This window comes from Xiphophorus maculatus, chromosome 22 (assembly GCF_002775205.1).
Source record: "Xiphophorus maculatus strain JP 163 A chromosome 22, X_maculatus-5.0-male, whole genome shotgun sequence".
Lineage (NCBI taxonomy): Eukaryota > Metazoa > Chordata > Actinopteri > Cyprinodontiformes > Poeciliidae > Xiphophorus > Xiphophorus maculatus.
In genome coordinates this window covers 24040177-24065430 of record NC_036464.1, presented here as the reverse complement: position 1 = coordinate 24065430, position 25254 = coordinate 24040177, and the positions used below count along the sequence as shown (strand labels likewise).

Sequence of the window (25254 nt, the reverse complement as noted above, 5' to 3'; positions counted from 1 at the left end):
ATTAATAACCTATTTATTAGTGGAGCAAATTAGTGTGATTGTTTTACAGGTTTTTATTTTTTTTTGATAAATTACATGACTGAAGAAATTTAAATTCAAACATTCTCATATATGAACTAATTTTCTCCAGAAATTTACATGACAAAGAGGTCTTAATCAACAAGCTCAGTCTTAAGTCTGAAAATAATAGCAGAGAGAACAAAGAGTGTTTTTACTCCATTGGCTTCACCGTCAACAGTCAGACCTAGAAGCTTTTCACTCCGTATAAAAAGCCGGCAACTCACGACCTTGATGCCCGACACCTATGCATCGATCCCTGAACGCAACACGGTGCTTAAAGGCAATCATAGTGAGACGTGTCCACAGAGACGGACATTATTGATCTATTTCTGCGAAGAGCTGATGGCCCAAAATCTGGTCAATTCCAGAAACACAGTCATTTACTCCCAGAACTCGTCCGGTAGCACAGCTGATCTTGGTGCTGATAGCAAAACGTCTTAAAGATAAATGGTGGCATGAAAATAGCATCTCAAAAGGTCAAGAAATGGAGAACCTACAACCCCAAATCCCAGAGAAGTTGCAAAAGGAGGCTTTAAAATTGAGAAAAAAGTCAGTTTTTGATCAAACGTTTTGGCACTAGGTGGGGTTTTTTTTTTGGTGTAAATAGCATAATGGAGAAACATTTTGTTGAAGACAACAGGAGCTTCTTAAAGAGTCAGAGGCCCAATTTCAAGGCGTCAAATTGCAAAGTCAGATTCCTTTTAAGCTATATTTGACATACAGCATTTTTATAACAACTGAAGATAACGTAGTTACTTGAATGTGCTATAAAACAGAACCATGTGCCCGGAAAAAATACACAAAACCGCCCCTTTAAGCAGTTGTGCAGAAAAACATCTGGGTCTTTTAACAAAACTGTGATTTCTACTAATACTCTCTGCATGGCTAACCAAGAAATATCTTAGAAAAGTTCAGTACCTGACTTAAATCTTAAGTCTGTTCATGTTCTTTGTTAGCCTATCACTCTTATTTGAACAGATAAAACTAAACAAGTGAAATGAATTATTTTAAAAATTTAGTAAAATAAAATAATCTGACGACACATAATCATCATCCTAAAATGTTAGGCAAGTCGCATTACAACAATTATTTCTGGAATTATCTTGGTATTTGATTTTTGGTTTTCTTCATAGAAACAGTCCTAAACAACCCATTTTTTTCTTACTGTTGGTCATTACAACAGTGTGTTCATTTCTAATTTGTGAACCGCTAAAGAACTGGTTGGTCTGTTATTAGTGTGTACTCTGTGTATGACACAGGTTGATGTCAGGGGAGCCTCATAACACATTTCTTTTGAGCAAGCAAAAAGAAAAGCTAATCACGCTGAGAACCGCCAGGTTTCTCAAAACACTGTGATTTTAGTTCGGAGGCCGTAATCAAAGCTTTTGGATCGGCTTTGATTTTTCAAAGGGGCCAAAACGACACAATCCAAGTTGCCGTGACCACAGAATACTAAGCGAGCAGATCGAAGCGGTCGCTCTTAGAAGCCGACGCCTTCAAGCCGAGAGCGCAGTTGAATCTTTTCAGATTGCAAAAGTGTGTGTGATGGAAACATCAGCTGGACGCATAAAAACAGAATTCTGCAACTGTGTCATAAAGGCGGGTAAACTTCACAGGACTCCTTTAAATTTGTAGTCCATGTTGTGATCATAATAGATTCTTTTTACTTCAGCATTTCAATATGGAGGTTTTAATAAATAAAGCAGTGTGTGCAGTTTGGGGTTTTTTTCATGTTTGTTGTTAGCATTGTCCTATAAAATGGCTAAAATAGAAAAAAGAAGAACCGATTAGATTTTTGTGCAGATCCAAGTTACTCTCATTGGCTTCTCTTCCGGACCAATCTTTGGAGATTAGTTGACAAATAATATCCCATTAGCCCTGGAGCTGGAGCCTCTGATGCACAAAGACCCTCATTACCGCTCCATGCAGTTGTAAGGCTGCGCGTTAATTCATTTTTCGTTATACTCTGCTGGTTTACCACAGTAAGCTGCCAGTGGTAAGGGCCTGTCCAAAAGCCTGGTGATTAATTTTGCCCCCTCCTCGGTGACAGAGACGGATCCTGTTGCAGAGGAAGGGACTCAGTGCTGCAACTTATTCCGAGGCTTCTGTGCAACTTGTAGCAATTATGGCTGTTAAATCTAGTTTGTTGCCTCGTGTGAATAATACACCTTGGTGTCTGTTAGGTTTCAATGTAGGGATGGGAATGTAGTGAGAGACAGTAGAAATAAAAATCTACTGGCACTTCTAGCCATGGAAATAATGTATCCATAACTTGTTCAGCTATCGTACTGCAATCTCTACCTGAAGAAAAATATCTTTTTGTACGAGGGAATTCTCTGCTGTTCCTAAGCAGATCACTTTAAAATGTTAAACTATTGGAGTTTGCTTTGTTTTGTTCTTTTATAATTGGAATTTTTATTCATTTATTTTTATTTTAAAAAGAAAATTCTGGGTTCCTGCTGTGGAGACAGAAGTATAGTTTCAAACAATGTGTCAATGTGTTACTGATTTATTGTACACTAGAGAATAAATAGTTTTTTGGTTTTTAAGTTAAGCTAACATTAGCTTTAAGTGTAGTTAGCACCGACCAGCTAACTACCAGCAAGTGTAGTTAGCTACCAACTGCACAGTGGCGCAGTTGCCTTGCAGCAAGAAGGTCCTGGGTTCGATTCCCGGCCGGGGTCTTTCTGCATGGAGTTTGCATGTTCTCCCTGTGCATGCGTGGGTTCTCTCCGGGTACTCCGGCTTCCTCCGACAGTCCAAAAACATGACTGTCAGGTTAATTGGTCTCTCTAAATTCTCCCTAGGTGTGAGTGTGTGTGTGTGTGCATGGTTGCCTGTGTTGTGTCTCTGTGTTGCCCTGCGACAGACTGGCGACCTGTCCAGGGTGACCCCGCCTCTCGCCCGGAACGTAGCTGGAGTTAGGCACCGGCAACCCTCCTGACCCCATTAAGGACAAAAGGTGAACAGAAAATGGATGGATGGATGTAGTTAGCACAGCAGGCTAGCTAGCTAGCTTGTTAACATTAGTCATAAAGGTAAAATAAACAGGCTGCATGTTCAACACTATTGCACAGTGTGTGTAATTCTTGCTTGAAAAGCCAGATATTCTCCATTAGTAGGTTAATATTTAATAACTTTTATTACATTTTACAGACTGAAAGATACTTTCAGGGAGTCCTATATTCTCATGTGACTGTACGTACGTACAGTACCTACACATGCATTTCAGCCAAAGTGGCAGGTTAAAAAAAAAAATATATATTTATATATATTTTCCCCTCTTTGTGGAAATGAAGCTAATTTACAGAGAAGCTGAAAATAAAGGAGCAGAACCCCTGACAAACTTTCAACCTTGTAAGATGGTACATGATGTAACGTAAATCCCATGTTCCAAAGTAGCCATTATCTAGCAGCAGATTCATATTCTCTACTCCCTCAGTTTTCACCAAAGTGGGATTTTTTTTTATTTTTCAGCTCAGCGCCCCCCTTGTCGTTCACTTCAGATGGGTAAGCAACGCCTCGAATCGTTAAAGCTCTGAAGCATCCTGGCATGGAGCCCTGCACCTAATATCACGCTTCACTCTGCGGTCAATACTCGACAGCGGTGTGAAAAAGCCCAGAGTGCTCCCAGAAACACCAGAGGACATAGTTTAATTCACGCGGCCGCTCGCCGAGGTCAAAGTCAACAGGAGCAAATCAGCTCAGGTCTGGCAGACAAGTGGAAGAGCAATCATTTCAGCCAGTGAGGCTAAAAGACATTCAGTTTGAAGAAGAGCCAGATATCAAAAAGCTGCAGGCAGGGGGTCCAGTTGGCTTGACAGTGTTTTGATCTCAAAAGCTGACATTTTCCAGCACTGTTTACACATTTACAGTCAGTATTAACCAGGAAATTCAGCCGCAGCACAAGTCGGGCTGAAAACGCTAAATCTTCTCTATCGGGGTTCCTGCAGGTTTCACCAACTCAAATTGAAGGCCTTTTGAGACCCTTGTGAATGAAATGTTGGACATGTATCACAACAGAAATGTAAAAAAGATTGTTACATATGTTATAATGAAGTAGTGCCAAACTATTTTGCACAGCAGCATCCTATGGGTTGGCAACAGAAGTGGACAAGCGGCGAAGACTAACGTCAACCAGCCAATGGGCGAAAGTTTACAGGCAAGAAAAGCTAGGAAGCTAGCAAGGGTGTATTAGCAGACTACCAGGTGTGACTTTAAGTTAAAGTGTGTAACACTATTAGGGTAAATAGGATGTCCTATCCTTTCAAAATAAAAATTTAAGTGAAGCGGGCTGACAGTGAATACTTATTAATAATTAATTAGCAACAGTATTTATTTATGAGTGATGAAACAGCTCTCCACATTTCCTTCAGTTTTGTCACTTTATTCTCCAGAGATAATAAAATATAACACAGACTTCCTAAGATTCCTTTGAAAGAACTGAATATTTAATGGAGAGTCCTCTTTTTTTTCACAATATCCATAAACCTGACTTTTAAAGGCTGAGAGCAGCACTATAAATCTCTCCATTTTATCGATCTGGCGTTGAAACATTCATTAGGTTGGTTGTTTTGGAGGTCAGATGAAAAAGACAGAAAACTATTGTGGTCAATTATAGCAAAAAAAAAAAAATCAATAGTGAAAACAGAAGTACCTGTGTGAAATGAGCTGCAACACATGATGGTGGACACACACCACGAAGCCTTTGTGTAGGAGAGCTCTGCTGTTTGTAACATTATTTAGCAATAAACAACACTTCAACTCAAGAATCAAGAGGATGTGGTTCTCTGAAGGGGAAATCTCTTAAACAGCCAAAAAATAATAATGAAATGTAAAACTGCACATGATGAAGGGAATGCTGCAGTTCCACCCGAGGTGACAAAAGACCGAAATATTACTGTTTTACCTTGGCTATGAAGAAATTTGAGTTGTGTTACTCTCGCACTTGCTTTTCTGTAACACAGTGGCATTTTCAAGTGCTTCTCAGTTTGTAGTTGTTTTATGGCTTTCTGGTTTCATTATTCCCACTTTGTTGATACAAATAGTGATTTTAGGAGCAGCTCCTCTGCCTCATAACAGCGCCTTTGACGTAAAGCTGTGGTTGTTGTAAGGAAGGTGAACATGTCCAGAAAATAAAGAGGCAGAATCATGCCAGTACAAGTATGGTTGAAAGTGGGAGGCTAATAAAAGCAGAAGAAAGGAGACAAAGTGAAAGCAAGAACAACAGACATGTTGAAAACTTTGCTGAACTGAGTGCTGGATCTGAAAGAAGCAATAGAAAAATGGTAGATCGATACACCAAATGGTTATTTTCTCCATTAGTCATCTAATGGCCGAGTTAATAGTCTTTCAGATGGGACATTATTGGACGTCTAATGAATTTGTGACTTCCATTATGTTTCAGATTAGAGGATAAAGAGAGACAGAAATGAACGTCAACGGTTCGTCTAAGTGCCTTGTGATATTTGCTCTTAAACGTCTCACATTTTCTCACATTACAGCCTTCAAGGTGAGTTTAAGAGCAGGGAGAAGAACCCCAGTCACAACCTGATGGATTAAAATGGAAAAGGATCATGATTACGGATAAAGCGTCATGATGCTTATAAGTTATGGTTATAAAATTATAAATGAATGCTAGATCAGAGAAGCTAAAGAAAATAAATGTGATATAAATGTGATTTTGACATTGAACTTGAAATGGTGTAAAAGGTGTAACTGCAATTAAACATCACTGATATGTTGGAGGTAGAGAGTAGGTGAAAGGTGAAAGGCAAGGAACTAACAGGAGAGCAGAGATGATCAACGCCTTATTTAGGTGAAAGGTTGTGAAGACAACGGAGACAGGAGGTTGAGCAACTCTGAGACATCAGCACAGACATCAGGACATAATGTCTGAAGGACAGTGATGGATGTGAGGTCATCTGTCTAAGCAGACAGCCAATGAAAACGCACCAAAAGGGTGGATAAACCCTATATAAGGTGGGTGCAAAAGAGGAACCTTTCGTTGGATCCTCCGGGCAGCTTCGAGCCAAGAGATGGACAAAGAACTCTGCAGCTGAAGAAGAGCCGGGGCCACGGAGCCGAAGACTGTCCGGCCATGGGGACCAACCCGTCAGCCCCACAACCTGTGGCTTCAAATCGCACTTCTCTCATCGGCTGGGTTCAGACCCCAAAGACAAAGATGAAGACAAAGGCAAAGACAAAGAAGAAGAACTGGTGCCTTCCTTCCTGCCAGCACCAAGTCCTGTGTGACCTCACCATCCATGCGGAGAGGAGGCTCATCAGACCTACAGAGATCCTGGCCTTCATCGATCGGCGTCTTCCTCCTGCTGCAACACCTTCTTCATCATCAGACCTGCGGAGATCCTGGCCTTCATCGATCGGCGTCTTCCTCCTGCTGCAACACCTTCTTCATCATCAGACCTGCGGAGATCCTGGCCTTCATCGATCGGCGTCTTCCTCCTGCTGCAGCACCTTCTTCGTCGTCGTGCCAGGTCTGGGGTTCGAGGCGCCATGCTCCGTCCGTCTCTCTCAAAGGTTCCTTTTTTTTTAGTTCTTAGTATCAGCAGTAGGGAAAGACAGACTAGATGATTGATTTTACTTATTTGATTATTTCTGCTACTGAATTAAGCTGTACTGACCCTTGCAAAAATGCCTTACTAATAAAATATTTAGCATAAAGAAAATCTAAAAGATGTTGTGGACATTCAGTTAATGAGTCACCTTAAAGTTCTTTGATGGTTGTAAAATAGCTGTGATGTTTGATTCTGGAGAGGAAAAAGTTTAAAATGTTTTTAAGTTGCTGGTAGCCCAAATTTAAAACAACATCCTTGGGACTCGCCCGAGTCACTAAAACCTACCTGGTTCAATAACAAATGCAAGTTGTAAAATAAGAGAACGAGCGACCGTTAACAGGTGTGCTCTGTGAAACTAGTTGGCTGTAGGCTGCTCAGTCTGGCTAATTCACAGAGGGAAGAAGGGTGAGACACCTGGATGTAGGCCGTTAAAAATCAGGTGAATCGTTTCTCGAAACCAGCTTAAACAGAGTTTACTTCAGTTCTGGACAGGGTAAATCCCGGCAGATTTAGGAAACTCAATTAACCCGTTAGATGGAGAGCTGGTAGCACATCTCCCCTCTCAGAAGAGGAAGTACGAGAGTGAGAGAGTAGAGACAGAAAGGAGGGGGGGGGTGTTGCGCAACAACAAAACGCAGATAAATACATTTAAACCAGAAAAAGTAAAGAACAGAGCAGAGATCAGAACAATGAACCCTGATCAGCAATCAGAGACAACAGAGTAAATCTGGTTGGGTTTACAGAACTCAGCAGAGTCTCCGTGGTGCCGAACCCAAACTCCAGCCAGTAGCGGCTGAGTGAATGTGGTCTGGACTCTGTGGATTAGAGTCATGGTATCAGAGACGTTGTAGAAGGACAGAAGACCTGCTGTGTGATCCAGGTACACTCCTAGTCTGGAGGAAACTGGACCTGAGACGGAGGTCCAGATGTTGTTGTGGCCAAATTTAGAACTGTTACAATATAAAGCCCAAGATTTGTCATTAAATCCAAATCCGCATTCAGTCCCACTTCCTACTCTCCTGATATTCTTGTATGTGACTGCTACAGAAACTGTCCCTCTCCACTCCACCTCCCAGTAACAACGTCCAGTCAGACTCTCTCTACTCAGAACCTGTTCCCAATAAGTGAATCTGTCTGGATGTGTAGAATAAAACTGATCCTGATTCATCCTTGTCACCTTCCTGTTCCCCTCTGATAGTACCAGAGATCTGTATGTTGTGTTTGGATCCAGAGTGATTTCACGGTAATATTTCAAGAATCCAGCTCTGCTCTTTGGTTCTGGTTCTGACAGTAGAACATCCACCTCAGTGACCATCACTGAGATGTTTGTTCCTGCGTCTCTCAGGACGTCCTGTAGTTTCTCTCTGAGCTCTGACACAGCTGCTGTCACGTCCTCAAAGTGTCTCAGAGGACGGATGTTGATGCTGGATGAGCCTTTAGATTCACTGAGTTCTGGCAGTGAGGGGCAGTTGAGGAGAAACTGGTTGTGATCCTCTGTGTGTGAGAGCTGCTCCAGCTCAGCGTCTTTCCTCTTCAGCTCAGTGATCTCCTGCTCCAGCTTCTCCTGAACATCTTTGACTCGACTCACTTCAGTTTCCTGCTGGGATCTGATCTGCTGCTTCACCTCAGAGCTTCTTTTCTGGAGGAGACGGATCAGCTGGGTGAAGATCTTCTCACTGTCCTCCACTGTTTTATCAGCAGAGCGACTGATGGCCTCCACCTCCTGTTGAAGCAGCTTCACATCTTTCTCTCTGTCCTGGATCCTCTGCTGGATGTTTCCTCGTCTCTCCTCCAGCTCTCTCTGCCTCTCAGTGCTTTCTGCTGCAGCTGACACCGTGTCGTGGCCTTTATGTTCATCCACAGAGCAGAGATAGCAGATACTCTTTTGATCGGTACGGCAGAACATCTTCATCACCTCGTCATGACGAGAGCAGATGTTCTCCTGGAGGTTCCTGGTCGGCTCCACCAGCTTGTGTTTCCTTAAAGCAGCTGAATCGTAATGAGGCTGAAGGTGTTTCTCGCAGTAAGAGGCCAGACAGACCAAACAGGACTTGATGGCTTTCAGTTTTCTTCCACTGCAGACGTCACAGACCACATCTTCAGGTCCAGCAGAGGGGTGATCAGCAGCAGCAGCAGCAGCAGCAGCTTGAAGTCCAGTCTTCTTCAGCTGCTCCACTAAAGCTGCTAGCATGGTGTTCTTCTTTAGCACAGGCCTCGGTGTGAATGTCTCCCTGCACTGAGGGCAGCTGTGGATTCCCTTCTGATCCTCTGCATCCCACTGGGTCTTAATACATTTCATACAGTAGCTGTGTCCACAAGGAATAGCCACCGGGTCCGTCAGTAGATCCAGACAGATGGAACAGGAGAAAGTTTCTCTGTCCAGCTGATTCTGCTCCATTTCTGCTCTCAGTCACAGCGACTGTGTTAGTTTCACTTCCTGAAAACAGAAACTGGCTTGAGCTCTGGTAAGAGCGGAGAGGCAGCAGCCAATCAGCTGTTGGATCCGCCCAGGTTCAAGGTGTGTTTAGAGGAGGAGAGGGAGGGACACAGATTAACTTAATGAACAATGTACGAAGGGAATCTGGTTGTCCTTTTTTAATTAGTGATGAAACGACACCAGTAAGAAAAGAAGAAAAATCAACAATGTTAGAGTAGACATTTCCCAAAAATGAAACGTACACATAATAATAATGAAGAATGACAGCAACCTTATTAGAAAGTGAGGATCTAATACAACAAGAACAATATAATGTCATTAATATGTATTTTTCAACAGTGGGGTTAAGATCTGCCCTGAGGAAATGTCAACTCCAGAAAATGATCAAATCTGTTATGTAAGTGAACTTATTGGATATTCAAAGTTAATCTTATTGGATTTATATAACAAAGCATGGGAATGTGGAACATTTCCTAAAAGTTGGAGAGAGGCTTTAGTGGTATCCGAACCAAAACCTGGAAAAGATTGTGATCGGTCATCCGTCTTCTCTTTGCTCATTGTCTTTTAGAGAATTTCAGAAATCTTTCCTCAGATTTCTAAGGCAAATGCTCCTCACTGTCCAAAAAAAAACATGAAAACATGAGACCTTTTTGCCTTAACTATTTACATAATATTGCTGCATCAGTGTACTAATGAAAATGGCAGTCGACGAGAGTAAATGTAATGTAAGTGCAGAAAGTATTATCGAAATGCTTTCAGACCCTCACTGTGCACATGTTGGTCCCAATTAGAGAGAAAAAGTTTTCAAACTATTTAATTCTGTCTCAACTTTCTGTGTTTTGACCAAATGCAAATACTCAGTGTAATAGAGTGTTTTGTTGCCTCTAGTGGTAGAAATACAGATATACCTGTTCTACCCAGTAAACTTATCAAATTCTCGTAGTATACAATCTTCATACCCTTGAAGTTTCTCACATTTTGTGACGCCCCGATCACTTTGCAGAACAAAATAGTTTACAGATGACCTCCTATGATTCTTTCAGAGCTGCTGAGGCTCAAGGGAATGTGTGAGCATCACTTTCCAGATTCTCAATTGGATTTAGGTTGAGGTCTTCCACCACACACAGCATCACTCTGCCTCCACCAAAAGCTGTTTGGCATTAACAAAGAGGATTTGGCACGTTTTCACTCAGCTCTGCTGTTTAATACACAAGCGAATTTTATTATAAATGTGGCACCATTTAAGGAGAAATGATTCATAATAATGTGAAAGAGGCGTCCAAGACACTTTTTGTTACAACAAAGAATGAATCGATCAAGCACGAGCTCATTCGCTCTTTTTGGCCAAGTGTGAACGACCATCATGTAACAGCCTGCGATGGGCATTTAGTCATTAAAGTCTCTTCATGACAGGAAAGCACTTGATGTGACGGTGGTGAATGAACTCCCTTTCTCTGTGCCTCTGCCTCCCACCGTCTCCTCTTCCCCCTCAGTCTGCGGAGAGCAGCCGTGCAGACGGCAGCCTGCGAGGTTTCACCAGGATTTCAGCGAGCGACGAAGACTCTTCTGAGAGCAGCAGAGAGGGAGAGCAGATCAACGCTGCGGCTTCCCTCCACTTCATCATGGACCTGTGGACTAGCCGAAGGCGGGGAACAAACACACGGCTCGTCCTGATGCTTGTCAGCTGGTGTGTGGACATAAATGCAGGTGAGCCCAAACATCTCGGAGCTGTTGTTTAATTTATTTCAGCCGCATTAAACGATTTGTTCCAGGGCATTTTCAAACTTTTTTCTTTTGTGTTAATATTGAAAATTTGGATGTGAAGAAAGCAGCAATTAATAAGCTCTTCAGAATTCCTGTATGTTGAACTTGAATCCTTTGTTTCCTGAAAGGGAAACATGAAAAATGAGTTGATATATTTTTTTTTTAGTATTTAATGCCTATTTAATTTTAACCCTCTATGGCATGGCGTTGCCCTCAGGCAACAAACCACATAGCTGTACCTCACATTGCTCCTTTATTTTATTTTTTGGGGGGCATGATTTTTGACATATTTTTGTCCAAAAAAAAGTTTTTTTATGAATATAGTTTTTGTTTGATTTGTATTTCATTTCTCATAATCAGTGTAGACAATCTTGGTGTTCTAGACCAATGTTACCCTGAGGCAACAAACCCAAATCTGGTTCCAGGAGGTGTCAGAGTCCGATTTTATGATTGACATGTAATTAGGGACCACCAAGCTCCCAAAGAATGCAGGAAAATAATTCTTCCCCACAAAAATAAAAAGTCATGCCATAGAGGGTTAAGCATTTTTTTCCCTCCAAAAAATTACAGCAGAGTTTGAAAAAAAAAAAAAAGTACAAGAATATCAACAGAGCCACAATAATTCGTCAGTCATCAAAAACAACAGGAGCTGACGTGACCCGACTCACTATTTTTTACAATATGTTATAATGATGTGCCATCTAATCTTTGATTCTTCAAAAACAGGAACCTCATAAATAATAAAGACTCAAATAAGAAATTATTTTAGGAACCTCTTCCAGCATATGCAACACTGTAGAAAAGATGTCGTTTCCTTCCATCTAAATGTGAAATTGGGTTTAAAATTGAGAAAATGTCCACATGAGGGCATCTAGTGATGCTTTAATGTGACTGAAAGCTTGTTGGAATTAATCCAGTAGGCTGATGTTTGGTTAGGATATATTTGAATGGGAACTAAAGGACAAACGCTGATTTAAAAAAAAAATCCAGGGTAAATTTAAAAAAAAAACTGCCTTATCTTTAATATCCTTTAAAAAGATAAATCAGTAAGTTATGCTTTCATATTCAAACAATGTACTGCGTATCCTATGTAGATATAGAATAAAAATAAGATGAATTTACATGAGACAAAAGATAAAAATAGAAAATAAGAGAAGAGAAAGTTGCTCCCATGTTGCTTCAGGTTAAAGTTGCCCTCTCCTCACAATTTTAACATGACAAATGCTGTGCAATAAATACAGTTATGATGGATGCCCCAGGCTTCTCCCAGTGCATTAGAAGCCTGGCGGGCCACCAGGCTAAGCATTGCTTATTTAAGTTTTTTAAATGTTTACGTTTTTTAAGACTTTATAGTTTGTGTTCAGGTGTTAATCTTCCAATTACACATAATTATCAAGTGATATTTAAAAATTTTCTGTCAACTTTAAACATTTTTTAACTCGAAAACACAACGGGCCGCTGGATGAATGACTGACTGCTCTAGCACACAACCACTGAGCTTAGCAAGTTTTCTGGGGGAAACCTTGGATGCCCTTTTCCGTGTCAAAATTTGGATCTATTAATATTATTAGGATTATTGACTCTTTTTTAGCAGACTACCAGGTGTGACCTCGATGTACAAAGGGCACATTATGAACAAAGAAGTCATCAATGTGTGGCAATGAAATGAGCGCAAATGAAATCCATTCGAATTAGAATGATTTATGCTATCTTGGAAAGCTAATGCAGTACACAATCCACCTAATAATTTAAAAAAAATTTTAAGCGTCATAGCACCAACAAAGTGACGAAGTTGTATCACTCAATGGGTGAGGTCAGTGGAGAGACTGTTCTAGACAAAATAATGCTGAAGAATTTCACAAAAATGTCTAAATTTTCATTAAATATCTATAGACAGAAAAAAAGAGAACTTGTTTAGACAGTTTATCAGCAAAAAGAATTGATTTGAGAGTGTTTCTTTTAAGTGCACAAACAAGCGCAAAACATGATCATTTGAGGGTAAATCGAAACAAAATTCTTTTGATGGAGAGTTTAGAAACTACAATACAAAAATAAAATAAAATTTCAAGAGGGAATCTGAAACTACAGTATCAAAGTTGCTACACCAGTATGGATCCAATACTGATCCCGACTTGGTACGGATATTATTGACATTTTGAATCAATCCACCCGCCTCTATTTAGAAGTAGAAAAAACATGGAGGTCGGTAGCAACATGGCGACATCTTCATGGGCCAAATCATGACGATTCACCCCATAAATTGTGGATAATTTGGTCTCGACAGCATTGGTTTTCACACAAAGGCAGTTGATAGTTGAGTGGACAAAGTTCTGCCTTTTAGCTCAGACTAGCCACATCCAAAACCCATATCTGCTCTGATGAAACAGACCATAATTATGAGGCAGGACATTAGCTTCAAAAGACGTTTTACCTTCTCACACAACTCTCTTGACTTTTAACAGTGGTGATGTTATTTTCTTGCCGTCTCCGCAGTCCTTCGCTGAAACGCTATCTCGTCTCTCGGCTGATACGGAGTCGGTGAAGTGTGTGTTCTAATCACAAGCTAATGACAGATGATATCACAGCTTTTCTAACCTCTGCCTGTGTGTGTGTGTGTGTGTGTGTGTGCAGGTTGGGGGTGCACGCGTGTGTGTGGGCGTGTGTGAGGTGTTCTCATGTGAGTGGAGTCTTGACATCTTCAGATGAGTGAATAGCAGTGTGTGAACACGATAAAAAGGTGTTAGCGGTTGTGTTTTTATGCTCACAAGTCGTGGTGTGTGTTCAGATAATGAACCATTCACAGATCATAAGAGATGTTCATAAAGTAAAAGTTCAGTGCCTTGCCTTGCAAACGTGTACATGGTTCAATATGGTTTTCTACATTTTACAATGTCGCAGCTACAAACCTCGTTGTGTATTATTAACATTTTATATGCTTGACCAACACAAAGTATTGACATTTTTTTAGTCTGCAAACTGTTGTGTTCAGGGATGTCAGATAGCCACTAGGTGGTGATAGAGCGCCTGCTCTTTTTCCTCTAATCAAAAAGTGGCCTTCTGAAACATTCTGCCATGTGTGGCCTGTATTAAATCTCACACTACTAAGGCAGCTGGTGTTTTTTTTTTTCATACTTGGCGACCTCCCCCCAAAATGTCTGTACACAACAGACCTCTGGTTTTGTTGCATATATGAGATATGTGTTTTTCTGATTTTATGTATTCTCGTCTAATGAAAGAGCAGCGCCTCGTATGGCCGTAGCTTCAGGGATCTGTCTACCCGTTTGTTATGTTGCTTGTTTGTCTTTGAGCTGCACTAATACAAATTTTGCCGTGCTTCTGTATGATGTCAAAAAAGTCTGATTCTGGTTTACATTGGGGTTATTTAGATCAACTTTGTTAGATATTTAGATGGTGACTTAAATGTTAAAAGATTAAAAGGTAACTTAATATTTTCATGCTGTAATATCGGCCTAACTGTGTTGGACCTTTGGTTAGGTCTAAGGTACAGGCTGGGACATAACCTACACTAATCTATGGTTGAGGGTGACCAAGATATGGTGCATTTGGCTTTAAAATGTTTGTCAGTCATTGGAGACCTAAAATTTGAAAAATAGTTGACATCGTTACTTCTTATGGGGTTTTTTCAACGATGGCTTTCTTCTTCCCACGCTAATGATTCACACAATGAGCAGCTGTCCTGGTAGCGTGTTCTCCCACCTGAGATGTTTTGGTAGGGTTGCAGTTTGTCATATTGTTTCCGTTATTTGACGACTGAGTCTACAGAGCTCTGTGAGTTGTTCAAAGCTTAGTTCATAACCTAACCTTGTGTCTGGTTAGCTGCAATTGAAGTCTGTAAAGGGTATCGGAATAAAAGGGAGCTGAATTACTAGGCTGCCAGGCCTCTGTAAGACAAATACACTGAAGATTTTTATTGTGATATCACAAAATATCAAGTGATAAAAGATGGTAACATGTCAGAAAGTGCCACGTCATGATGTGCAGACTTCTTTTGTTGACTGAGGTTGAATGGAGGGTTTTAGATGCCATTGTGTGCTTCTGTAAGCACTTTGCAGATAGGAGAGAATTTGAATTTGATGTGAAATTGTCAGATATAACCTTGCAATTGTCAACAAAAGCACGACCGAACCTTTCAATAAATTCTCCAGGTTTTTTTTTTGTGGGCTCTAGTGTCCCTTATACAAAAGTAGGCTGACAGGAAGGGGGAAGGAAAGGGGGGAAGACATGCAGCAAATGTCGCCGGGTCTGGGAGTCGAACCCGCGTCGAGGACTCAAGGCCTCCAAACGTGGGTCGCTCCACCCTACGCCACCACGGCACGCCCAACCTTTCAATAAAATTGAACAAAAACAAAAAGTAGTTTACAGTAAATTCCTTCCAAAATTGTTTTTTTTTTTCCCCCAGGAAAGACAAAACGGTGCAAAACAAATCTTGTCTGTAACCAAACCGAAACGTACCATATGGCTTCTTATTATAGCTGGTACACAGGCGGAGGATGATAGGTCCTGCATTTCTGTCTGCAAAGCCACACAGCCTTCAATGTGAAGATGATAAATGTTTTATGAGACACGAGAGCTTGAGGTGGCACTGGCAGAGATAAAAAGTTGGAAGAAGCTAAAGAGAGGCTCTGACTTTGCTGTTAGCGTCATTTGTAAAGATTTGTGTTCAGACAAGGGAAGCTGATGAAGTCGAGGCAATCTAAACGTAGCCGGGAGGATAAACTAGCTTCAGTCATGAAGGAGTCTGGAGTTATTTGCTAAAAGTTAATGAGAAAGCCAGATTGTATTTTCAAAATAAAGACAAAGATTTTCATTTTTGGAGACAAAGGTGAAGTTTTTGGTCAGAAGACAGTTACTACGTTTGGAGGAAAAACAGTGGAAGTTAGCAAATCTGGGAACATCTTTTCCATTTCTGTAGTAGCACCATGTTGTGAGGGTATTTTGTTGCAACAAAGACTGGTGCATATAGCGGAATAGAGGAATGAACAATATTGTATGTGAAAATATTGAAGAAATATCTCAATTTCACACAGTGTGTGTAAATACCTGTCTTCATAACAGGAAAAACATGATGCAGTCCATGAATGGAAATTGATGTACCTGTGATATGCAACCAGTGATGTCAGTAACGTGTTACAAAGTTACAAAGTAACACGTTACAAAGTAACTACTTTGGTGTAGCCTTCGGATTTATTCCTGCCCTTACTTGACATATGTCTTGGTGCCTAACATGGAGGGCTTGGAGTCTCACCTCACTGGATAAGGAGCCAGCGCTGGTCTTTGAGATGAGCAATACCCACTAGAAATAGTTATCTCTATAAGCAGTTTGAGTTAGTAAGTAAGTAAAGTGTTATTTAGATAGAACACACATTCTAAACAGTGACAAAACAAAGGTGGGTGTCTTTCCCCTTTCGCTCAAAAATGCAAAATGTCAGTAAGATTCTCACTACTTCAGCAGGTCAGGTTTGAGCTTTGTCTCCCGGCCGCAGCAGGGTCTTTGTTTGCTGTTGCTGTAGGGTGAATGTTAAACCAGCAGAAACTATGGGAACATCCAGCTGGCCTAGTGAAGGAAAGTTTGAAAAGCAGGTAACAGAAAAATGACTGGAGTCTCACATATGAACCTCTGTCTTGCATGCACACTTCACGAGTTGCCAGATCATTTTTGAAACACAAATTAAGTAAAATTTCTGTTTTAGATTATCTGGAGTTTTTCCCCTCTGGGTTCTTGCCTTATTAAATCACACTATCATTGCCTCTGTGACAAAGACGTCATGCTGTCTAGTTTTGCCTCACATCTTCAAAATCGATTCTATACTTTTCAAATTTTCCACCACACCAAGGGGTCATGACCTTTACTAAAGAAAGTAGGGTGAATGTGCTGTGGCTTACAAGAGACGTGGATTCTTTTTTTCAAGTTCACCAAGCTTTTGAAAGAAACTGGTATGTTCTGATATTTTTGATTCATAAAGAATCGGGCTTTCAACATCCCAGATCGGTGTCTTCCACTGAACACTGAGCCGAACACGCGTGAGCTCTATGTGCCTGGAGTTAGTTGGAGTCCTGCTGTGACTTTTGAGAAATGGTATTCGAATTTAACGACTATTTATCTAGAATGTCACCAATGAAACTGTGATTTTGCAAAACATTTTCTAATGTTTATGGGGTTTTTTTTGTGATTCTCAGAAACATGTCGCAGGCCGCTGGTATCGAGTTTATCACCGTCGTCATTCAGAAGCTCCTCGCAGCTGTCCAGCAGTCATGGGCCGGGTTTTGCTAAATTAAATCGGAGAGAAGGTGAGTGACATCGCTGCAGCCGTTATACTGTAAATTATATCATGGTGTGGTCATTAGTTATTAGCGCTTTAGCGGAAGTATGCCCACCGCTGATAACTAGTCTATGACATCGTAACGTAGAGCCACACTGGACAAACGACTCCCATACCTAAAAAGTTAACCTAATGGTGCGTTCACACCAAATGCGTTTGACACTTCAAGTTCGACGTTTGTTTACTTTTAATGCAACTGCTTAGCATTCTACATCTAGCGTTTTGCGCGTCTGGTTTACGTTCAAACTCTATGTGAAGGCGCGTCGAGGGCGCATCAGCTCTAGCCATCGTTTTCCGTTGGATGCTCTTGACGTGTCAAACGGTTCAAATCTCACTGCGCCGCAATGTCCCTCGGCACGCCTTCATATAGACTTTGAATGTAAACCAGATGCGCCTGACGCTCAAAACATGTTTGGTGTGAACACTCCGTAACATCATTTTGGTCTGTGGAACGATGCCGGAGTACGCAGGGAAAACGTAGGTCAAACATGCAGAAAGACGGGGAGCAGCTTTTCCTGCACATAAATGTGCAGCTAACATAATTCCTGACAGACCTTTGGAGGTTTTTGTGTCTCTTCCTTCAATAGTTATTGGTGTGGTGACAGAGGGGAACAGGTTTTCCAATTAGTTTGGATCATTTGACGCAGCGCAGTCAGTGTGAAAGCGAACCACACCAAAATGTAACAAATGTTGCAATTTTGGTCCCTAAATGAACCGACTCTAAATGACTGTCAGGTGTGAAGGCACCCTAAAATTTTAGTGCTCAGTGCCAACAAAAGTGGAAACTTTGAATGTACTTTTGGATTAAATTCAAATACTAACTTCAGGTAAGTTCAAGTACTTGTAATCCAAGTACTGACTCCTTTCCAAACTGACTTTTCAATACCTTCACAGATGCAGCAAAAGGATAAAATTTTGCCAGGAGTTTAGAAGCTACGTATCAATAATGCTGCACAAACTCAGGATGTAAATCACTGCACATCTTTCACTTGTGCTGTATAAAGCCATGCATGTAGATTACTGACACAACTCAGTGGGTTGCTGTCCTCAAGCCAACCTCATACTCCTACGCTCTGCAGGATGCTGACATCTCGCACTGTGCCGAAAGGGAACCTGCTGAGATTAAACATAGTTTAGGCTTAGTTGGACATCAAATACCAAAATGATCACAGAGAATTTTTTTTTCTGTTTAAGGGAAAACAGACAAACCCTCAGATATGTGCTGAGCAAAATACGCCTCCCACCCACTTGTAGTCCTGTTGTCACATGTAACATTTAGGAGTTTTATATCAATAAATAATTGCTGCCTATTGCATCCTTCACTACACAAGTTCTTTTAAATTCCCAGTGTGTTTGCAGTGGTTGTGCAGAGAATCTCCCTGCTGTTTCTGCTCCACTGACCATGACACCTCACACCATGTGATGAGCTTCACTTGGATTCAAATTAGCCAACTCCTCATGATTTGATTTTAAGGAGGGAAGATGGTGGTGTAAGGTTCCTCATTTGTGCTGCGGTTTATGTTTGGAAAACTGATAAATAATAAAGTCAACATGGTTTTGCTGATTCAATCTAGAACAGCTACAGAAGCGCTCTGAAGTTACATATCATTGGGATTGATAAAGTATATAATATGTGTTACAAAGAAATAAACTAGTTGGTGTTGTTGGTGTTATTTATGTATTGCCTGGTGATTTACCAGTTAATCTGGCAACAAAGTAAACCAAAATTGCAGTACCTAGTATTGCATAATATTCAAATAATCACAAACTTAAATCACAGATTTAGACCTTGTGAGCATATCACCACCAAAGTTATGCTAGATGTATCTAACACAAATTAGATCAATCTAATCTTAGATTTATCTAAGCTCTTGCAGTATACAACACATTAGCATTATGCCATACTGTGCAGTAAACAAGAACTAGCATTGTGCATTGTGCAGCTAATAAGCTGCTAATGTTCTAAAATAACCCAACCCGTGAGATCACGAAAATTTTTGTTAGCTTAAAGCTAATCTGTTAAAACCCTCATCTAGTACAAAATACACCTTTCTCAATAGTTTATCACATTCAAATTCAATTGATATTAAAGAACTTAATTTGTTTGCGTCCTCTGATGACGGCACAAACTACTTCCTGTCCACCATCACCTCGCTTCTGGTTTTCAATCACTTCTACCAACGTAAAACGGACTGAATAATCTTGAAAATATCCTTAGTGGAAGGAGTAGAGTTCATTTTTATTGGATGTTTTCCTGGCATGCACCTTTAGACCATGGAGAGTCTTTGAATTTTAGTGGGGCTGATGTAAGAACCATGTCAGTAGCCTAATTTTAGCCTGTTTCATCCGAAATCCAGTTTTCCGTGTAGGGTTAGTATCCTGTTGGATCACTCAACTGTGCCAAAGTCTCAGCTACTTAAATGTGGTATTAAAATAACTTGGAGGAGTTAACTTTGACATGAAGGAGCTTTCTTTTTGCCACATAAGCCAAATTTTGATTTATAAAAGCAATTAAAAGGGTAGGACAATCACGGGGTGAATACCTTTTACAGACAACACTTCTTATTTTAAGATTAGTTGACAATAATATGGAAAGCAACATTTTTTCCCCCTTCGAAATAGTCATTTTGCGATGTCAATTTAATTCTATAGTACAATAGCAATTGAGCTGCAGGTAATTTACGATAGTCTTGGTCTTCCTTGAAACATGATTGCCCTTGGAGTAATAGCAACCTTTCAAAGAGTCAATATCATTGATCGATGTTGCTCTGTCTGCTTCAGCGCTAACAACCATCAAAACCAAATAGTGGACCACTAGGATCCACTGGGCAGAGACACGCTGATAACCATCAACCAATCTATTACATAGTGGACCACCGGGTTGAGACAAATGGAAGTAAACAAAGTTACTCTTAAATAAGTGGAAAGAGAAAAAGATGTTAACTTTAAGAAGTAATTAAGTAGTAAGATTTGATTACATGTCTGTGTCTACATGAGTAGGAATTCTGTCATGCCAGGAAGTAAGAGTTTTAAATGTACTTGCTGACATACAATTTAGTGTTATCGGGTTACTAACAGGCATAATTGTCTAGACTTTTCTCTCAATGTTTCAGTATATCATCTTTTGACTACAAAACAAAGTCATAATCTTTTATATTTGTGTCCTGTTTAACCAGAAAGGGAACGAAAGCAGACATGTCTTTATAGTTTGTTTTGAATAGTGTTCAATCTTCAACACCGATTAAATAATGGCAGAGTGAAGATCTCATGTTTCTTTACACATTTAAGGCCATTCAAAAAAATATATGTACATTTTAAAAAATGTTTTACATACGCATTCATACAGAAATATGCAGATTTTATATCAGTAAGCAAGGTTTCCCCCGGAAAACTTGCTAAGCCTGGTGGTTGGGCGCTGGGTCAGTCATTCATCCAGTGACCCGCCGTGTTTTTGAGTTAAAAAATGCTTAAAGTTGGCAGGAAATTTGAAAATATCATCTGATAATTATGTGTAACTGAAAGATTGGAAGATTAATACCTATAGTACATCAACTATAAAAATGTAAACATTTAAAAAATACTTAAATACATAAGCATATAATACACTATATATTATAATAGACATAATACTTTTTTATTATGTCTATTATATATAGACATATATATTAAAACATATATATTAAAAACATGAACTAAGTCCTTTTAATTTTTAGCCAAAGTTATTAAAGATGCATTATTATGTAAAATCGACTTTTTTTTCTACCTTTACATCATGTTATAATGTTATTCCTTCATCAAAAACATACCTGCTGTGTTGCCTTGGTGGTGACATGTGTGTCTGGGATCCTTTAATTTCCGTGGCAACCATTCAGCTCTGTGTGGACGTAGGCCCGCCTCAGAGATGAAACTCCTCCTCAGAGTTACAGTTTCCAAGCTTCCGCCTCACACAGCACCCCTATCTCATAGCTCCACCCCTCAGCTCCTTCAGACTAGCCAGCAGAAATGAGCAAACACCAGGTGGAGCTGCGCATCTGCTGAGCTCATGATATGAACGACTTCTCAGTGAGCCTCTGGTAAAAACACTGAAGGGTCAATAGAGGAGCCGTTGTGATGACTTCCTGAAGACGGAGTTTCAGAAAGAGACAGAGGCCCAACTTCAAGGCATTAAATTGGAAAGTAAAATTTCTTTTAAGTCATATTTGACATTTACAGCATTTTCATAACTTATGAGGGTAACATAGCTACTTGATTGTGCTATAAAATGGCACCATGTGATTGGAAAACACATATGACTGCTGCCCCTATAAAGATAATTGTATTGTTTCATTTTCTGCCTTTCACCTTTGATTAGCCACACACATTATTCAGTATTCAAAAAGTTCACAAACCAGCTACATCTCAATTCCATTTGTAGGAGAATCTCAGCGCTTCATAGATCTGTCCTTCACCAATATGCCACTGACAATGCTCACATGTTCATGCAGAGGAAACAATAGTAAACGTGTACATGGGAAGGACGAACGTTTTCAGCTTTTACCACCTCATCTGAACTCGTGTTGAGAAATAACAGATTTTTCTCTCTTGCTTAGATTCTTCCCTCTCTTGTTTCTGCTGCAGGTGCTGGAGGCTGGTCTCCTCTGGACTCAGACAAATATCAGTGGTTGGAGGTCGACCTGGGTGGGCGGACGCAAATCACATCTGTTGCTACGCAAGGTCGCTATGGGAGCTCTGACTGGCAAACGGCCTACCAGCTGATGTTCAGCGACACGGGACACAACTGGAGACAGTACCGATGGGAAGGACGCATAGGAGTGAGTTTATTGTTATATAGCAGTTTTTCTCAAACCTTTTCAGGCTGAGGACCACTTAACCCATTTAACAAACTCTCATGGACCACCCAACTTAAATAACACAACGAAATAACACAATATCTTAATATATTCACCTGAAATGAAAATATTATCCTGGTAACATTTATTTGACTGGTTGTGAATAAGACTGTCATGACACCATCATAAACATGACATAACACCTGTCATAAACACGAGTAAGTGTTCATGAATATTTATGACTGTTGTCATAAAGTGTCATTCAGTAAATCAGGACACTTTTAATACAAAGTTGACATTATTCAAAATGTCAAGAAGATCCTGTATTCACAGTTCAATCTGTTATAACAAGTCGTCCAAGTTCTGACCAAGCAAAGCAGGTCAAGACCATCACACCACCACCATGATTAGCTGCCAGTATGGTGCTTTGGCTCCTAAAGCAGTGATAGCATATGAATGTAACAGTACAAAAGTTCCCATTTGGCTTCCACATTCCTTTATCCCCCCAAAGATTTTTGGGATGACCAAGATATTAGTCGGTAAATGTGACACAAACCCTTGTGTTTACGATCCGTCGTAACAGAAAACAAGAAGAAGGAGAAGCCTTGAGTTCGCTAACGGTCGACCGTGACGTATGCAATGCGCCTGTTGGACGCCATGAAGCTCAACGGAAGTAGTGTGCACTGTTAACAACAATCCTCCACTGCGAAGAGAGAAGTAATGAGCCGAACGAGGCGGCTGCTAATGTTATTTCAATATCTGGAAACGTTGACCCACATGGACTGAACGGCTTCGTTCACGTTCTTCGCCGCCATAGCTAAAACTACAGGCAGACTACAATTCTGAAACAGTCAGAGCAGACATTTCCCGCTCTGACTTTCTTTAACCCCCTCTCCTCTACAAAACATCTAACGAGTTGGGATTTTACTATAGCGACTGTCAGGATAAAAAAAAAATCTATTTATTTTGATTCTTCACTTGTTAAATCAGATGTTTTTGATAAAAAAAGTTTCATTTAATGTGAATAAAACAGTCATATCAGCTGATATTCCAGTTCAGATATTCCAAGCAGTGCCGGTCCAAACGTATGTGAGGCCCGAAGCAAATGTCATTTGGGGGCCAACTTTTATTTAAACCCACCGAAAACCACAGTCTTTCCAAAATTTCACAGTTCTTTTTTTTGTTGTTGCAATAAAACAGCAAAAACATAAAACATTTCCAAGTATTTCTGGTCTAGTTTGTGGTGTAAATATCTTATTTAAAACTTTAAATAAGGCAAACCTAACTTACAAGTAACCCTTTCAGCAAGATATAGGAACTTGTTTTAAGTTAATCATTTCTTAATATTTATGAGAAATTATCAGTTTCACTTTCAGATTATTTCACTTATAACATTTTGTCCATGTTATATTTTAATCAATATTAAGGTTGTTTTGTTTCCGCCAGTATCTTCAGTTTTTATTTTGAGTAATCTAGTTTTAAGCCATTTATTCATTATTATTTTTAAACACAACCAATAAGCCAACTGTACGCATCGTACTTTGAGCTCATGTCAGGGCAAATAAATGGTCGTTTATATGCGTTACCCTGCAGACCATTAGGGGGCGCCCGGGGAGCACAGTTTGAAAAAGGTCGTTGATTCTGCACAGGCTTTTTTAGAAGTAAGTGAATGAGCAAACCGCCACATTTCTGTGGGGTCCATGTCGCTATACCAGAGGCAGTCCCAGCCTGGTTGGCGCGGTGCACCCTCACCCCCCTCTACAAAGTTGTTGACGCTGAATTAACTTTGCAGCTTAAAGTCTATGAAAGGTGAGCTCAATATTTGCGTCTCCTGAAGACTACATGAGAGGAACAGGGACAGCCTTTAGGCTTTCAGATCCTGATGATCTTTCCTGCAGCATATTGAAACAAATTCATGGGGGGCCTTAAAACTCCTAATAAGCGCCACATATTGGTTTGCAAAGTTTATCACGACTTTCCAGGCTTGGAGTTGCCCGCTGAGCTGCTCATCTGTCATAACTGCTGCAAAGACTTCCTTCTAAGCTCAGTAAGGCTGCATTTCTCTGACTCGCTGCTCTTCTCACATCCTTTCCATTTCCCATTGCCTGTGAAGGAGCATGAGAGCCGAAAACGGGGATTACAGTTGTTCCAAGTGTTTCTGAACTTAAGCTTTCTGGTAGTACGGGAGAGATTTCACTGTAGGAAAGAGGAACATGCAGACCAGTTTCACCAGTATAACCACCAGAGGAAAGCAAACATAATGTGCCAACCAGCTGAATCCTGGTATGTTTTGTAAGTGATTGAAAGTGTAAAAAGTGGAATTTACTTAATACTGTTTTTCTTGAAGGTTTGTTGCTGAAAGTACTATTTAGCTGGAGTTTGGGACTGGATGAGTCCTTTTATTGTACATAGAACAAGGTGTCACACAAGCATGAAATTCAATTTTATGCTAAAACAAATTAATTCTCTCTGATAGTATTGTTTTAGAAGTGTTAATGGGCAGTATGATGTGTTTTCTAAGTAAACAGTGCCATATTGTAGCACAATCAACAGCTGTTATAAAAAAGGCTGTATATCAATGTAGTGGATACTCCTACCACCAACGCATTGTGTTAGTATTTATTTTTCTTTATTAGTTACAGTTTATAGTATGTTTAAGTTATTTTATTTAGACATACATTTTCTAATGGGTGCACACTTTAGTTAATATTTGTCTGAATGGTTTACTCACACTTGTTCTTTTGTTTGAGGTGCTGCAACTACAGACCACTTGGAGGAGGAAACTATATATTTTTAAATAATTAAATTGAAACTTTTTCTATTTTTTTGAACATCTTTTGTCCTTGTTTAAGTCTGGTCCCTCACAATCAAATATGATTTCAAAGAAAATTTACTTTGTCGTATAACGTCTTGAAATTGGACTCCTGTCGCTTTAAGAAACTCCTCCTGTTTCTGAAACTTCTGTTTTCTGAAACACATGCATGTCATTTCTTTTCAATACAGTACGTATTTCTTTAATTAAAAAGTTACAACAACATTTAATTTCCCTTTGGGATCAATAAAGTATTTTTGAATTTTAATTGCATATCGGACGTGTGTAAAACAAGTACTTTACATCAACAATAATGGTGAATCATATTCAAATAAATAAATAATTAAAAGCTCAAGTGAAAAGCTAGAACTGCAAGCACTAAAGAAAAGGATCCAAGCTTTCTCAACCAAATCCACTTTTGGACCTGCAGTCA

General features: G+C 40.0%; 2 protein-coding genes across 2 annotated transcripts in view; one reads left to right on the top strand and one right to left on the bottom strand.

The window, feature by feature from the left end:
• Positions 1 to 7239: 7239 nt before the first annotated feature.
• Positions 7240 to 9046, bottom strand: LOC102235497 (tripartite motif-containing protein 16-like). The gene has a single exon (XM_005806580.2). It carries the CDS (start codon positions 9034 to 9036, stop codon positions 7339 to 7341), a length of 1698 nt encoding a protein of 565 aa, XP_005806637.2. The 5' UTR covers positions 9037 to 9046; the 3' UTR covers positions 7240 to 7338.
• A 1473-nt stretch (positions 9047 to 10519) lies between these two features.
• LOC102235236 (contactin-associated protein-like 4) overlaps positions 10520 to 25254 on the top strand; it is a 50949-nt gene continuing 36214 nt past the window's right edge. Inside the window, exons 1-3 of the mRNA XM_023327037.1 lie at positions 10520 to 10782; positions 17038 to 17148; positions 21798 to 21991. Of these exons, the coding sequence (XP_023182805.1) occupies positions 10698 to 10782; positions 17038 to 17148; positions 21798 to 21991 (390 nt within the window). The 5' untranslated portion in view covers positions 10520 to 10697. The remainder of the gene's footprint in view (positions 10783 to 17037; positions 17149 to 21797; positions 21992 to 25254) is intronic.